General features: G+C 37.2%; 1 protein-coding gene across 2 annotated transcripts in view; it reads right to left on the bottom strand.

Annotated features, from left to right (window-relative positions):
* LOC128744500 (trafficking kinesin-binding protein milt) overlaps positions 1-17,124 on the bottom strand; it is a 165,415-nt gene that overhangs the window by 103,314 nt on the left and 44,977 nt on the right. The window contains exon 2 of one of the 2 annotated variants that reach the window (XM_053841556.1): positions 10,259-11,385. The exons of the other annotated variant lie outside the window; for it this stretch is intronic. Coding sequence (XP_053697531.1) covers positions 10,259-11,180 — 922 coding nt within the window. The 5' untranslated portion in view covers positions 11,181-11,385. The remainder of the gene's footprint in view (positions 1-10,258; positions 11,386-17,124) is intronic. 2 annotated transcript variants of the gene reach the window in all.

Here is a 17,124-nt window from a genome sequence, read left to right as displayed (position 1 = left end):
ATTGCTGAATATAGTATACCTCTATCTTTGCTTGCTTAGGAACTGTGGAACTTTTACTATAAAAATACCCTAATTTTGACCTCGAATTACTCGCAAGAAGGCATCATTTTATTCAAAAGCTGTCCCCAGAGAATCAGAATAGTTTCAAGCAGGCTGAAAAGTTTTATAAATCATGTTGAAAAGCACAAAAGTTAAACAAAATTTATAGGCTGACAAAATCGGGATAAAAAGCTGATAACATCGGGAGTAGACAAAATCGAGGGTAGACAAAATCGGGAGATGACAAAATCGGAACATTACTGTATAAGCAAATTTTCTGAACGATGTAAAGCAAATGTTTCTGGAAATTTTCTTTACTCAAACCTCTCCACAAAAATCGGAAAAGCTATGTTCTACCGAATGAAAAGTTTTCAAAATATTTTTTACTTGTTCATCACTTTATAGTCTTTGGACAAATTTCGTTAATCTGCAGTCTAAAGGGCCTGGAAGGATATAGGATTATAAATGGTTTTAGGTAAAGAGGAACGGAACACGACTTCTTAATCGTTGTTTCAATGAGGCTGCCTGACCTAATTTTCCGCTCTTTTCCCTTCACGCTTCATCCCGTTCTGTTTGGATACTATCAACACCCTTGTTCCATTACTTTCTTCTACCGTCCCCTCCGTCGATTGTAAAAAATTACTGTTATAACACAATTTATCTAATGCTTGACTTCACTAAAGGTCAAGACAAAACACGAGGTTAATCTACATAAGATTTGAACAAGATCGGGAATCGGGACATTTTTAAATTTCCATAGTTGTTTTTTTCGTGGAATTTTTCATGTTGGTTTTCCGTGAACAATTTGTATATTTCCAAATACATCGTATATCACATTGCGAATTTTAGAGTAAACCATCCGAAAGTGGGAAGACATGCATAAAAAATTCCACAACGTCTGATTAAATCTTGCATGATTTTCCACCTCAATGAAAAAACATTTACTTGATTTGCCTAATTTGACTTGCGTGATCTTATGCAATCGTCTAATTACTACGAAGTCACACAGTGGATGGATACACCACCGTGTGGAGAAAGATGGAAAAGCGTCGATACGATTTTCGTACCCGCAGCAAGTCCGACCGAAGTCATTGCTATATCCATATCTTTTTCCTGTTTTCTTTGCAGTAAGTAAGTATATGGTCGCTGTGCTGTGCATGTTTTTGCATCTGACAGTCACCAAAAACGACGCGGTCGCGGTCATTGTTTCATGCCGATCGATCATTCCGATGTTTTCATTTATTATCGTTTGCACCTTGCAAGATAACCGGTCTGCTGGACAGCTGTCTGCTGTTTTTACTTTCGATTGGCGAATTGTACCCGGTCGAAAATGATGATTGACAATGCAGAAATATTCGGTGAATGGAGATAAAGCATGCACACGCGCGGGAAAATCCTAATGACCTGCGCTGCTGATGTGCAGGTGCATTGTTCAATCATACGACTAAAATGCGCCAATTTTGTAAGTCCGTCGGTGGTATGGTTTCATTTATTTTAGACATTCATTCGATCGTGGTGCGGTAAAACTTTGCTGGTGTTTTAACACCATTTCAGTTGCAATTAAAAACAGCTTTCGCATTGGACTGGTTAATAGCATTAAATGCTTTAATTATTAAGCGAGCGCAATATCGTGAAACGCTTAATTCATAGGATTATCCTAAGACGTAGTGAGACAAACAATGGGATTATCTTCACTTCGGTTCACTTTCTGGTGAAACTTTTATGCATGTAGGTCTTCGCTGATAACTACCAGTGTTTCCTCATTTTTATTCGTATTTAGCATACATCATTAGGAAAATAAACAAACAAACAAACAAATTTAAATCCCCATATTCGATCCAATCGCCCGCAAGCCAGCCAAAACTGTCAGATGCATTTTTCGGTGATCGACCACAGTAAACACCTCAAACATTCACCCCACACAGCTCAATTACTCAACGTTTTCGTCTGTCGAGGCGAAAGACGATGGATCGGGCGATCAAGTAGCAATGACATGTTGAATGCAACCTCCGCGGTTGCTGCTGCAGATCATCAGTATACAGATACACCCGCCCGGAGTGAAGGAAAATACCTACTATCAAAACATAAAATTCCCAAGCATATCCGAAAAACTAACGCAACAACAACGCGCCTTCTGCATTCATTTGCACCGCGGCCGAGTCAATCACGATGGATGATTGAGTTTACTTTCGTCTACGGTTGTATGCACCCGGGAAATGATTATTTCGATGGTGCCGATCGGCGGCTGCAAGCAATTATCGAATTTTTCATTTCGACCGTAGGCCGTCGTACATCCGATCCCTCGTTCAGTGGTCAGTGGTTCGAACGTAGCCCCGGCAACGCCAACGGTGTGCGTTGTTAATGGCCGAGATTGCTTTCGATTTCGTTTGAGCACGTGGTAATTCCGATAATCCGTTTGACAGGTTTCACTGAGCGCGCTATTGATTCTACCGGACTGCGTGACGTAAGATTGGATGATACATTTCGCCGCTTAGTTTCGAATGCATTTGGAACATCCCAGAGGAAATTTATTTCATGGGTTTGAGTCTTGGACGAAGCTGTGTCTGCCGAATTACGCCGCCCGACAGGCGACAGTTAAATTCTTATTAGGCTTCTTCTTACAATGCTGTAACCAAATAAGGGACAGCTAACGTGAGTCTTTCATTTAAGTGTATACTACGAAATACAGCGCTGCGGTAGAGTGCGATTTTAGAAATCTAGGAAAGTAGAGTTTTAAAATCAAATGACAAATCGACATAAATGACAGTATTAAAGGAGTTACTCTAGCAAGAAATCAATAATATCAATTAATATTCGTTGTTGATTAAACTTTGTCTGGAAGAAATTTATTTCACATTTAGGGGTTATAAACAAACGGTAGGGACGCCCGTGGGGAACATCCTTGAACCTTTTTAATATAAACATTTCATAGCAAAAATGGAAAATAAACCTGAATAATGGAAATCTCCTACCAAACAGTTAGTGGCAATATGTAGGGGAGAGTAGTCAACAGTGAGTCAACGGGAATAGCTACGGCATAAAACATTCAAGATCCATGGTATTTGCATGGAAAGTGAAGTTTGTGAACCTACATCGCATAATGTAGTTTGAGAAAAATTTGTTGATTTTTAAATATATTTTTCAACAAAAATCAGTTTGGGAGGAGGTCAATATTTAAAAAAAAATATGATAATCGAATTGTTTGCTAACTCCGCTGGTTCATTATTTTTCATAAAACATTCCTATTGGCAACGATGAGACACAGAGACATGTGACACATCGAAATTTTCCAGCTCATCCAATTAATCATTCTTCACAAAAGACACTTCCTCACATTTCAAAATAGTTTACGTCATGACTGCATATAATCATATACAAGTAAATAAGAAAGATGTCTAACCCCGTTAGATATTACAATAAATATTACCAAAAGCTAACACATAGCATACAAAATAAATTTTCGCTGTACATTCTGTAGTCTAGCAGCAAAATTTAAGTTAGACACATAAGTGTTCCGAACAATGTAGGAAAACTCCACGAACAATAGAGCGCTTTAAAGTAATGTGGGTCGTAGAAATTATCTTAGATATGAGCTCAAGACTACAATTGACCTTATCAATTACGAGAAAAATAAGGAACAACATCATATTTTTGTGAAGCATAATCTTTCCTCTGTTCCACCCTGCTTAGATTTGCTCCGGAAACTTTGTGCTAAATGGGTGGCTCCCGTTTTCATTGTATTGTGACGGAGAGACGATTGACTCCTATCCTACGAGGTACCTATTCATAGAAAAGAGACGTTTTGTAAATTATGTCTATCATCCATCATGCCTATTGTCCATTATGCCTACTGTCCGTATGTCTAAAATCCGTATCCCCAACATCCATATGCGGAATCACGGTGCGTTGAATTCAATGTGCGACTCAGTACGCCTAGCTCGAGTTGTATTTCCTTTCTAGTGTGATATTGGCACCAGTTGCTGAACAAAACCAAAAATTACTGCAGCATTCTCTATAGCCGCAGATATTCAAGTTATCAGCGAAAAAAGTCTTCCACGTCTATTCCCAAGTAACAATTTGGGTTTTAAAACACTCTTATGGTGACATTTAAGATCAAAATTAGTCATGAAAACCGTCATAAGAGTACAATAAAACTTACATTGTTGCTTGGGTTGAATAGTAACGTTGCGCAGTTCATGTAACGGGTGGCAACTAAAATTTTGGATTTTTTTTGTCAAGCTGTCAAAAAAAGACAAAGATACACGAAGAAATCTGATTTAGCGAAATTAAAGATACATTATTCATTGTTGAAAAAAAAATTAGTGAACATTTGAAAACGATCCGTAATCGCCTGTTTGGCGAAGCTTACGTTTGATGTCCGAACAGGAGCGTTGTACGGCCGTCATGTCAACTGCGAATGCATCTCTTGATTCTTCCAATCAACTGTCTGCAATTCGTGGCTCTCCAGTCAATTTTGTATACCAAGGAACTCAATATCTCGAAGAAATCTTCGATTAGGCGCCCTGAGCCAGATTTTTCGAGTCGTGGTTTTTGGGTACAAATGGGATCGAATGAGTATTCAGGAACGATTGTGTTTTTTGGCGTAATGCGATGATACTCTATCCGGCCACAACACGTATTGTCCATCTGCATGATATTTTTGTAGAAACGGGATCAAAATTTTCTTCAAAATTCGTCTGGTGCACATCTATTGATAGCCAAACCAGAAGGCTTGTTGTTGAAGAAACGAGAAAAAGAGTGATGTCCTTCTGCGTCCATAATTTTGGCTGGTCTTTCACTACCTTGCTTGCAAATAGGTGTCGGGGATTTTAGGACATGGTAAACAGTCGAAACCGCAACATCTTCGCTTTTTAAACGTTGTACCGTATACTTTTTGCCGAGATTTCTGTGACAGTTCGTAGAAGTGTACAACGCGCTCCCGACGTGCTTCTTGTTTCGACGCCATTTTATACGAAACTGGGTAAGCATAAACAAGACAAAGATATTGACAAAAAGAGGAAAGGGAGAGAGCTAATACATACATTCTTTCATTTCTCTCTGAGCTCGTTTGTTGTTGAGTATAGGGGCCGCGAAAAAATTCCAAAATTTTAGTTGCCACCCGTTAAATACAGAATAGCAGTGGTCCCAGGTTACTGCCCTGTGGCACACGAGAAATGCTAGTAATCGTATGAAAAGTTGCCTATCCATAAAGTAAGTATTCAACCATCTACCAAATGTAGTGGTATATCCAACGTTGTTCAGCTTACTCTAAAGAAAATATTTATTAACGGTAATAAAAACGGCTTTCAAGTCAGTATAAACCATTTTTTTCATAACGGTAGTTTTTACAATCGACGGGGGAAACGATAGAAGAAAGTAATGGAATAAAGGTGTTAATAGCATCTCAGGGCATTAACGGGAAAGAGTGGAAAATTTGGTAAGAGGGGGTCATTTATTAAATTAATTCATGCCTGACCTCATTATAAAGGTTAACTAGGACAATAAAACACGAGATTAATCTAGAATAAATTAACTCAACTTGACCAATGTTTATACGGATTGTGCGGAAAAGAATCCAAATTGTACTGTGTTTATTTGAGTCTGGAAGGTACAAATAATCTTTCTTCTTTGATGGTCTCGAATGATTTGGATTAAGTCACAGTGTCCGAAATTGGGTAAACGAGGATAAAAATGCCTACTAGGCTTAGAGAGGTAGTTTTTGGTAAATGCGCTGGAAGAGAAGAGAATTGATGACTTTTTTGCGAGACGAAAATCCGGCACATTGCCAAAAATCTGGAAGATCTTGAGCTTTGTCTGTCTGCCTGACAAATCTGGAAGCTTGGCAACGTAAAATTACAGTGGACGGAAGCTCGATTTCTTTTCACTTCGTATTAACAAACGTCAAAGAGTGTTTACGGTTCATTCAGATATCTTGTTGCAATCGCCAAATGTATCGAAAGTGTAGAATTTTTGGTAGATACGATATTTCTTATTCCCTACAAATAATGAAAGACGGATGTAATGCATAAATTTTGCATATTTTAACCGGATATGTCATATTAGCTGCCTACGTTCGATGAAATGTAGCGAGCGAGAGTGTGTGAACCTCCTTACGGGAGCACAATGCCGAATGCAGAGCATGATTTTTTCCTAGCTTCTAATCGGCCTGGCTGATGATGCTCTTTAAAAGTAAATCAGCGAGTGTTGCTATCATGTGCCCTTAACAGCAGCACAATGTCAAATGTAGAAAAAAATCGCAATTTTTAATCGTGGTGGCTCAGGGAGTGATGCCAGATCTACGGATTTATCCGTAGTTCTACGGATTTAGGAATTTTCTACGGACCTACGGATCAAGTGCTCAAATCTACGGATTTTGATAAACTTTGCGGAAAAGATTTAAAGTTTCATTTAGTGACAAAAAGTACGAGTACGCTACATGCAATGAATAATATCCCGAAAAGCATAACTTTATTCTTTCTGAGAGAAAGAAGCGAATAGAATACTTTTCTTTGTGTGTGTATTTTTTAGAAGTGTATAAAAAATGGAAGATTTGCTTTATCGCTGTAATGCTGTCAATAAAAACAATAAATAAAAAAGCGAAAAATGGTGCTTTGACTTCAAAACTTCAAAATCAAGCGATCAAGTAGATGGAATTTTTGTTCTAGGGCACGGGAGGGTATTTTCAGCCCATTAAGCGATGGCATCTATTTTTTCGGCCTATGGCGTAGTTCTGGTGGAAGAACAGGTGGTTTTGACGTTCTTTGAATAACAAATAGTAGATTACTTACAGTCTTGACAAAATAGTTATAACATGTTAAAATTGTGTCGGCAAAGTACTTTTATTGGCGAAACAAAAGGCAAATAGGCTGAATTTAGAAACCTGCTGAAAATGCCCTCCCGTACCCTATATGTTGTACCCTATTAATGTTCAATATGGCCTTTTCACGCGACAAATAAAAACTTTTGGACATTTAATCCTTCAGAAAGCGACGAAAAAATGACTATAATAAATATAAAACACGGCGAAAGACAACAGAATGTTGACGAAAATGTGAATAGAAGTCAATGGAACTGTGATGGCAAAAAATCAATGGAATGGTCAATGGAAGTAGGCAAAAATATGACAAAAAGTTGACAAAAAACTGCAACACAGAGACATTTAAAAACTGTCAAACATACGATAAAACATGCAAAAACGACTACGAAAAGATGGCGAATATACGTCATCAAAAAGACACCGAAAGAACATCGAAACGACAACAAAAAGGCAAGACAATTTTGTTGTCTTGGCAACAAACACGACGAAAGATGGTAAAAACATGACAATGAAAACGAAGAAAAGTAGACAAAATGCAATGAAACGAAAATACGATGGAAAGATGGCAAAAATACCATGAAGAGACATTAAAAATATAACAGAGAAATGACAATGAGACGACGAATATGGCGAAAAGGCAGTAAAAAGATTACAAAAAGACGACCGAAAAAGCAACGATAATATGACGAACAGACAATGCAAGGTGACGAAAAGACGATGAAAGAACAATGAAACGACTGCAAATAATCGTTGAACAGGCAGAAAAATGCCTGCGAAAAGGTATGACGAAGAAGTGAAGACAAATAGGCGAAAAATCGAAAGACGACAAAAATACTGTTAAAAGATGCCAAAAAACGTTACAAACAGCCACGAAATTGCCAAAAGAGCCATACAAAACGACGAAAAGACTGTAAATAGATGTAGTCTTTGGCCAAAAGTATTGGAGAAATAATTAAAAGTCAGCAAAACAGTGACAGGCTATGCCAAAAAAGACACTATAATGACGATACTATCAAACAAAAACGCCACAAACAGCAATAAAAAATAACAAACAAATCACTGAAAAGAGACAAAAAGACGATGATAGAATACCAGATGTTAGAAATAACGAAAAACGGCCAACAAACGTTAAAAGACAACTAAAAACCAGGGGTCAACACGGTGTACTGGTTAGCATTCACATCACTCACGCCGAGGACTCGGGTTCAAATTCCAGTCCCACAGAAACCACGAATGACCCAAGCTATTAAAGTGACTATAATCACATTAAAACAAACAAAAAACGTCAAGAAGATGACAGAAACGACGGAAAACTTGGTGGTGTACACTTAGTGAAAAAAAAACGAAAAATTAAAGACAAAATACAAAATAACCAAACGATAAAAAATAAAAGAATTCGGAAAAATAAAGCAAAAGGCGAATGACGAAGGTCAAGATTATGCGTTCTTGAATAGTAAAGAGGAAATTTGAAATGTATTATGAACATTCGATTCAAAACAGTATTAATTGTTTCAAATGCAATCAAGAAGGCCTATGCGATAAAAAATGTCACTTTTTAGCAAAACTGAGAAGCACTTTATATGAAAAACAAATGTCGGTCAAACTTCTATCTAAATCAAAAGTTTGATTTAAAATTTGATTAAGTATTACAATTTATAACCCTTTCCTCTGTGATTAAAACACAGATGGCAAAACTACGGATTATTCTTCTGCAAAACCTGGCACCCTCAGCCGCCTACTGATTTGCGAAAGTTTACAAATTAAATCAATTTTGTACAAATTTCACTAATTTCGAATCACAAAATTGATGTTGATTTTGTTAATCCAACGATGCACTGATCGATAAAATCCATTCAGTAGCACTAGTAGAGTAAGGCAAATAGAGTTAGAATTTGCGTAATTTGAGGGTAACTTCTAGTTTGTACATTTGCAAATGACGGAAAATTTTTAGAACAAATCTTACAATATGTGCTGAATAAAATGTTTTTAGACTAATCTCAAGATTTTAGTCTTGACCTTGGAATGAGGTCATACATATATTTTAATATTTTTTTGAAACGATGGTTCTACAATTGATGAAGGGACGGTAGGGGAAAGAGATGAAAATTTTTTTGGTGAAGGAGGGGGAAAAGCGGAAAGGAAGGGCGGGGGGGTATTGGTAGCTATGCTTGACAAGTAGTCATTTTGACTCCTACCTTTTGTCCAATGCTGGAAGGTGCATGAGTCGAACCAAGCTGTAATCCGGTTATAATCTCAGATTACAGCTTGGTTCGACTCATGCACCTTCCAGCATTGGACAAAAGGTAGGAGTCAAAATGACTACTTGTCAAGCATAGCTACCAATACCCCCCCCCCCTTCCTTTCCGCTTTTCCCCCTCCTTCACCAAAAAAATTTTCATCTCTTTCCCCTACCGTCCCTTCATCAATTGTAGAACCATCGTTTCAAAAAAATATTAAAATGTTTTTGCTTGAACTAGTTATTACAATAAATAACTACACCCACTTGCGTTATGAAATTTTGCCATTTATACAATACGCAGTCGAATTTTGTCCCGCAGCAAACAGTTTCCTTCCTCTGGCTTCAAAAATTTGTTCTAATTAATTAATGTTTTACTTACGCTTTTTAGCCTAGTAATGGACAGTAAGAGTACTCACCTGAAATGAAAAAGAATTATCAATTTTAATAAAAAGAAGTCAAGGTAAATTGATTTTGTTACAGTTAATCTCATTCCTGTCGTTTTATTAGGGTATCGCAGAAAAAAGTGTGTCATTTTACAACTAGTTTAGTTATTCGAACCGTGTTAATTCCATCGCATGTTGACATATATTTTTTGTTGATAGTATTTAAACACAATCTTATTGGTGAACGACATACTTAGCGCTATTAATATCCGTTTGATAAAAAGCGAATTTCCGCCCTAGCTTCTATTTCTAGCTTACGGCGCGACATTCCTGTTTACACAACTTGGCCGCGAGATTACGCCCAAGAAGGTTTCCCTCGGGCAGTGGGTCGTCGTCGGTAAACCGGTAGCACGTCCGAGAGAAAGCAACAGAAGATAGAAGAAGAAAAAAAAACCCGAATAGAGATGCATGATAATTAACTGCATTCAGTTCGGAAGCCGTCAACCGTCGTCGTTACGAGAGCGTCGCGTCACCGCACCGCCGCCGCGCCAGTGACAGTGATATGTCATTAAGTGGGCGGTCTTCGCGGGGCCGATGATCTGTGACAACCAGCACCGTCTGGTTTTTGTTGAGAAATCTATACCAGAATCTATTTCCCTACGGTGTACAATTTCGTAACATATCCAGATAGCTGTTTAAGATCAGTTTTGTCATTTAATCTGACTGCGAACATTTTATGTATTTTTTTAGGAAGAAAAACTAGAAAGAATAAAAAAATACCTTTATCAAGCAGTAAGCTTCGGACGACTTTGAGGTACATCCGTCCATCGCTGCCCTTTGCCACGTGGTAGATGTACTCCGGGTGCTCGCCTGTTTGTGGTGTACTCTCCCCGCCCGCAGCCGTCTCCGCGGTCAAAAACACCTCCGGATTGGGGTGAAATTTATCTGCACCCGCCTGCTTCAGACTTTCCACGCTGACGCCGTATAAAGCCTCAACCAACGGGGATTCCAATTTTTCCGAAACACCATTGTCAGCGAGCAAGCTTGAACTACTACCAAAGCGTTCCTTGAGCTTCCTTAGTCGACTGGAAGCCTCCAGTTCTAACTCTAGAAAACTAGGTTTCTCCGCATCTTCAACTGTGACAGACGAATGCTGGGAGGAAATGCTTTCTTCGCTGATTCTTCTTAAGTAATTTGCACTATGATCACGCGGTGACGCATCGCAGAATACTGGCGTTTTGTAAATTTCGTTTTGTTCTAGGAACTGACGCAGTTGATGGGCGGCCTGCGTTTTGTTCGCCAGCTGCCGTTCCAGCACGGCGTATGTATTCTGAAAGCCGAAACTTGAATCACTAGGTCGGAAAGATACGGAAACGGGCGCGGAAATGGCAGCAGTAGCAGCATCCGGCGTGTCGGTGGCTCCGCTCACGAGACCACCGCGGTAGTCGTCGACGCAGTCCAGGAACGTCGTACTGTTAAAAATGTTGAAGCTGCCCGAGGACAGTTTCTTGGTAAACAGCGTGTTGTACAGATCTTCATCGTCACAAGCGGCGGGTGAGTTGGAAGTTGTTTCGTTTGCAGACGCAAAGCCGTTCGTGGTGCAGTTGGTGGTTGTGTTTTCAGCACTTTTAACAGAGGCCGTAGAATTGCCACCGCTGCATGTCGAGGCGGTCGAGCTGGTGGTCGTTGTTTTCGACGTCATAATTTGCTCACACTTCACTTGATCTTGATGTTATTTTTGCTTCTTCTATTGACTCACGGAACAGGTTACATCTTGGCAGTAAAGTGAGAACCGATGCCTGGTAGCAACGGAACTATTTTTCATTAGTTCACTTCTTATTTAAAATAGCACTAGACAGTTCAGCAGTGTTTTCCAATTTGCTTTATCTTTTGACTGATTTGATGCACTGAAAGATTTGCAAAATTCATACATGCTATAGCTGACAACAACCCAGAGCGCAATAAAAATTAAGTCCAACTTAAAACATAACGGAAAAATATGAACTAGAAATGAAAATTTTGAGCACACTCCAAATTTATGGTTTAATTTTGACAACACCAAAAACAATAAAATGGAAACATTTATCCGCCGAGATCCGATCCGCTTAACCGTCCCGGCTGGCGCCGTTTGCCAGCCAGCCAACGTGAAATGACAATGGGAAAGTTATTTGAAATATGTACATCCATCTTTTGCTTTGTTCTACTGCACACTCGACACGAAACTGATTGCCACTGAAAGTGTTTGAATTCATAATTTGGTGCCAATGCCTCCTCGTTGTTGCCGTACGTTTTAATGGCTTTTAACGATGGCCGTGAATTTTTGACAGCCACGCGACTATGTAATCAGTGTGGGATTTTTCGCTAATTGTTTCTTTTTTCGGTAAGTGCAGAAATTTTTGATCTAATTTATGTAGAAGTCATTCGTTGCGTACAAGTTGAGAACTGGATATATTTCAATGGAAGGGATTCAAATCCATTTTAATCCTCTGACAATTCAATAATTATGCAATAATTCTCATAATTGCAATGTAATTGAAATAAACTTAATCATTCCTTTGTTCTAGAAAATCTAAAAGAGGATTGAAACATCGAGAACAGCAATACTTTCTCAGCAGAGAAAACATATAAGTTGTACAAATCGGAATAAAGTGTAACAATCATTTTTCATTACTTAAGTAGTGTAAACAAAGTTGGACAAGTTAGTGTAGCAATTGTTATGGTACTTGTTGTTTATTCTTTCACCAGAAAATGTGCAATACTTTGCGTGTTCATCGGTACTGCTACCGGCTCTCTGATATGACCTACACTTTTCTGCATCACTACCCAGCATTATCACGGCTATTGTGGCTAACTGAGCACACGGTACACACACATGCGCGCGCGTTTAGCTGGCGTGTTTGAATCAGTCTTGCGTAGTTCTTCGTTCAATGTTTTCCGGTAAATGCAATGCAATGAAGTGTTGTGCAGTTAAGATCGAGTTTACTATTCATACCTCCATACGGTAGAGTGAAGATTTTGTCGATGGTCGTCTACAACAATCATGTCAGTTTATTTGTTCTGACATTGGATAAAGATCGGTTTTTGACGAGCCAAGTAAACATAATTTATAAAGAAATTTGGTTTTTAAAAATTAAAGGAATGTGTCCAAACAATATTAAACTCTTGATCGAATCAATCTGGATGAGCGATCCGGGTACGACGGTGGTGAAATGGTCTCACACTTGACCGGCTATCGGAAGTTGTAGGTTCGAGTCTCACCTGTCATAGAACCCTATATATTTTTGGTCTATACAGTAAAGTTCCGATTTTGTCAGCCCCATGTTGAATTTTGGGCTGACAAAATGGTGAAACTGACAAAATCGGGAATTTTTTTTTCGATTTTTTTTTTCAAAATTCAAGAATTAAGGCCTTGCAATATCTAAGACTTCTATAAAAATTAAATTTTAACCCTCAAGTCAACCCTTAGTCAACCGAAAGCTCAATGAACCGGGCACAGCACACTGGTACAAAACATTTTTTGGTGCGCATTAGCTTTGAGCGGGAAAACTTGGTTTTATGTTTATGGAACCTTTGAAAGAGTTTCCTAAAATTAAAAGTTCTATCGTCCAGCGGAATTCAAATTTTGATTGATCCCCCTGAAAGTGCAATAAAAAATTTATTTTTCTTCAGTTTCAATATAACACATTGACGTGTTTTGCAAAGTTTTACAGCATATTATCACAAGAAATTTTGCTGAAGACAGTAACCTTCTATCTCTTCAGCAAAGATAGAAAAATCCAATTTCTCATAAATAAAAATTGTTAAAATCATTATTTCTATTTTAGCTGTTTTTGTAGTTGTTGTATGACTTTTTCTTGTTTTACAAAGTTGTACAAATAGTAAAAATACACAACATTGCTGAATATAGTATACCTCTATCTTTGCATGTTTAGGAACTATAGAACTTTTACTATAAAAATACTCTAATTATGACTCCGAAATACTCGCAAAAATGCAGAATTTTATTCAAAAACTCTCCCCAGAGAATCAGAATAGTTTCAAGCAGGCTGGAAACTTTTATAAATCAAATTTAAAAGCACAACAGGTAAACAAAATTTATAGGCTGACAAAATCGGGACATAAAGCTGATAAAATCGGGGGTAGACAAAATCAGGAGTAGACAAAATCGGAACATTACTGTATATCGAATTTTTTTTTCAGTTCATCCAATTAATCATTTTTCGAATCATACATTTACTCTCTTTCTTTTGCTTCTTAGAATAATAAATAAATTGGCCATAGCCATAGATTAAGGCAAAAATCTTTTTATAGAAAAGTGAGGGAGGGTCTGATGAGAAGAATGATGAACTGGATGAACTGGAAAATTACGATATGTAGGCTAACACTATATTAGGTTGTTCAATGCTAGATGCGACTCCAACCCACACTCTTTTGGTTGATACCCAAAGGTTTTATGTAACTATTGCCGTACTCTTATATTAGATAATCTCATATCTAATTTTGTTCCCCCCAATTTTTTATATCGCAGACGGTAATTATTATTTTTTTTTTTGTATGATTGTCCTTCTCTTCTACCACCGACAGTGATCTCAGATCTACAGATTTATCCGTAGTATTACGGATTTAGGAATTTTCTGCGGACCTAAGGATCAAGTGCTCGTATCTAAGGATTTTCAGAAACTTCACAGAAATTGTTGAAAATTTCTTTCAGTTACAAAATTCTTGTTCTATTTGCATTAATTAACTTTAGTTTTTTAGGCCATTACAAATATTTTATAAAGTTTTTGTTCTTCCGGTGTTGGACCATTGAAGGGGGTGAAAAAAAACAAAGAGATTTTTTTAATCGAGCAAAAAAAAGGGTTTCAGCACCTTCACTAAAAGTTTAAACGTGAAAACCAAATCTATTCTTGCTTTTAATATATACGTTATTATTTTCCGTTCAAAAATTTACGAAAAAAGACAAAAACGATAGAAATTTTTTTGAACGAATTTCGGAAATTCCATTGTTCGAATTTTCATTTCTGTTTCACAAAAAAATTAAAAATAATTTGCAATGACCTTATGTGACAATCGAAAACTGCTGAACCTTCAACCCTTAAGAAAATACAACAATAAGGCGACGAAAAGAACTCTAAAATACGCGGAAAAGACAACGAATAGACGCCCTATAGACTAACGCCCTAAACTAATAACAAGATGACGAAGATACGACGAAAAATTGACAAAAAGGCAACGAAAAACGCCAGAAATACGACGGAAAAAACATGAAAATTAGATACTATGACGCCAAAACAGCGACAAAAAGAACAAAATATGCCAAAGAGGTTTCAAAACCATCAAAAGGGCGACGAAACGTGCTTCAAACGACAATGAAAAATAACGAAAAGATTGTAAATAGGTAACATTTTGGTTGGCTCGACAACCAACAGAATGACGAAAAATTAACAAAAAAAAGTGATGTAGTGACGACAACAAAAACACGACGATACGACGAAAAAAGTCGAATAAAAGATGACAGCGACAAAAACAGCCCAACGTAAAAATAAAAATACAACAACATGGTAACAAGACGATGAAAAAGCGTCGGAAAAATTATACAATGACGAAACGAAGCCAAAACAACGACAAAAAAAAACATAACTAAATACGACAAGGCAAACAAAAAACACTACAAAAAGACATTTACACCCATATTCTGTATTTCGAACGAGTTGAAATATTTCGAACGACATGGCAAATATTTCGTTCGAGTAGTTTTTTCATATGAAGATCTTTCGTTCGAGCCTCTGTTTATTCGAACGAAATGTCAGTTTCGAACGAAACATAAACTCGTTCGAAATACAGAATAGGGGTGTTAAAAGTGGCAAAACAAAAAAGAAAATGAGAACGGCAAAATCCGATGAAAAAGCGACAAAAATGTTGAAAGCAGAATTCAAAAAACGACGAACAGACGACAACAATACGTTGAAACGGCGGCAAAAGTACCATGACAGAAATATGGCAGAGGCATGACAAAAAGACCACGTATACGAATAGAAGAAAACAAAGAAATGCCAAAAAGAAGACGAAAAGGTATTGAAAAAACAACAATAAGATAACAAAGTCGATGAAGAGACTATAAAAGGACGGTGAAAAAGGAACACATGACAAAAAACAATTATAAAGTTTCAAAAAGGCTACAAAGCTACACATAAAAGACGACAAAAAGATGGTAAATATATGACAGAAAGGTGACAAAAGAACGACGAAAAGACAATAAAAAAAACTTTTTGTTGTCTTTACAGCAAATAAGGTGAAGATAAAATTGTAGAAATAGACGGAAAGATAACAACAAAAAAGGGCGAAGCGATGACAAAACACAACGAAAAGATTTAATTTAATTGATTAATCTTCGACATAAAAAACACCGCACAGACATAAAACTTTTTTTAGTAATTAAATATTACAGATTCTTAGTCTAAATACATTTTTTGACAAACCAAAATCGAACTAGTAAGGCCATTACAAATATTTTATAAAGTTTTTGTACTTCCGGTGTTGGGCCACTGAAGGGGGGGGGGGGGGGGGGGAACAAAGAGATTTTTTTAATCGAGCAAACAAAAATATTGATTTGAGGCATTTTTACTTAAAGTTTAAACGTGAAAACCAAATCTATTCTTGCTTTTAATATATACGTTATTATTTTCCATGCGAAAATCTACAAAAAAAAAGACAAAAATAAAAGAAAAATGTTTCAGCTAATTTTCGGAAATTCCGTTGTTCGAATTATCATTTCTGTTTCGTGCTAGAGGCATTAACTCAACTCGTACACTCATTTTTCGAGTTTTTCAGGCTGTAGAACCCACAGACAATTGATTTTTTGAATAAAAATTAACTCATCCTACAAATTATTTTTTTGCTCCTCGATTTTTCAAGCCAATTTCCAAGGGGGAGGGTGACAAATTGAAATTATTTGCAATGGCCTAATAAACATCATTAAAACGATTGCAGCAAACTTCCGGTGGGTTAAGATGACATCTAAACGAAGAAAAGACGACAAAAAAAATGCCTAAACAGCAACAAAAATAACGACAAAAATGCCAAAAACTCGGCGAAAAAATCAATGAAAAATCCCAACCCACTAACGGTCAACAAAACGATACGAGGATCCATATTTCGCCAGGAGCCATATTTCGCCAGTTTGATGAATCCAAAAACTTTTTGCATATTTTTGGTAGACCTTAAAGAAATTATTTGACGAATTGGTAAAATTGATGTCCCCGATTTTACCAATTCGTCAAATAATTTCTTTTAAGTCTACCAAAAATATGCAAAAAGGCTTTGGATTCATCAAACTGGCGAAATATGGATCCTCTACCCTACAATTGACGTTTTTAGCGAATGTTGATCATAGAAAATTCATCGTACTATCAGAAACTGTTTGATACATTTCGAGATTGAATGCGTGAAACAGGTCTGCCAAACTTTTGGTTTCAAAAAGACGGCGCGACATACCACCGTCAAAGGAGAAACAAGTCGGAAATTTGCGGAACGTGTGAGGCCAAAGATATGGGCTTCTCTTTTCAGTGATCATCGAGAGTAAAGTTTATTATAGTAGCAACCAAATACTATAGAAAAGATAACATTGAAGCCGAAATGAGCACAAC

The sequence above is a fragment of the Sabethes cyaneus genome, chromosome 3 (assembly GCF_943734655.1).
Source record: "Sabethes cyaneus chromosome 3, idSabCyanKW18_F2, whole genome shotgun sequence".
Lineage (NCBI taxonomy): Eukaryota > Metazoa > Arthropoda > Insecta > Diptera > Culicidae > Sabethes > Sabethes cyaneus.
This window is presented reverse-complemented; position numbering and strand designations above follow the sequence as displayed.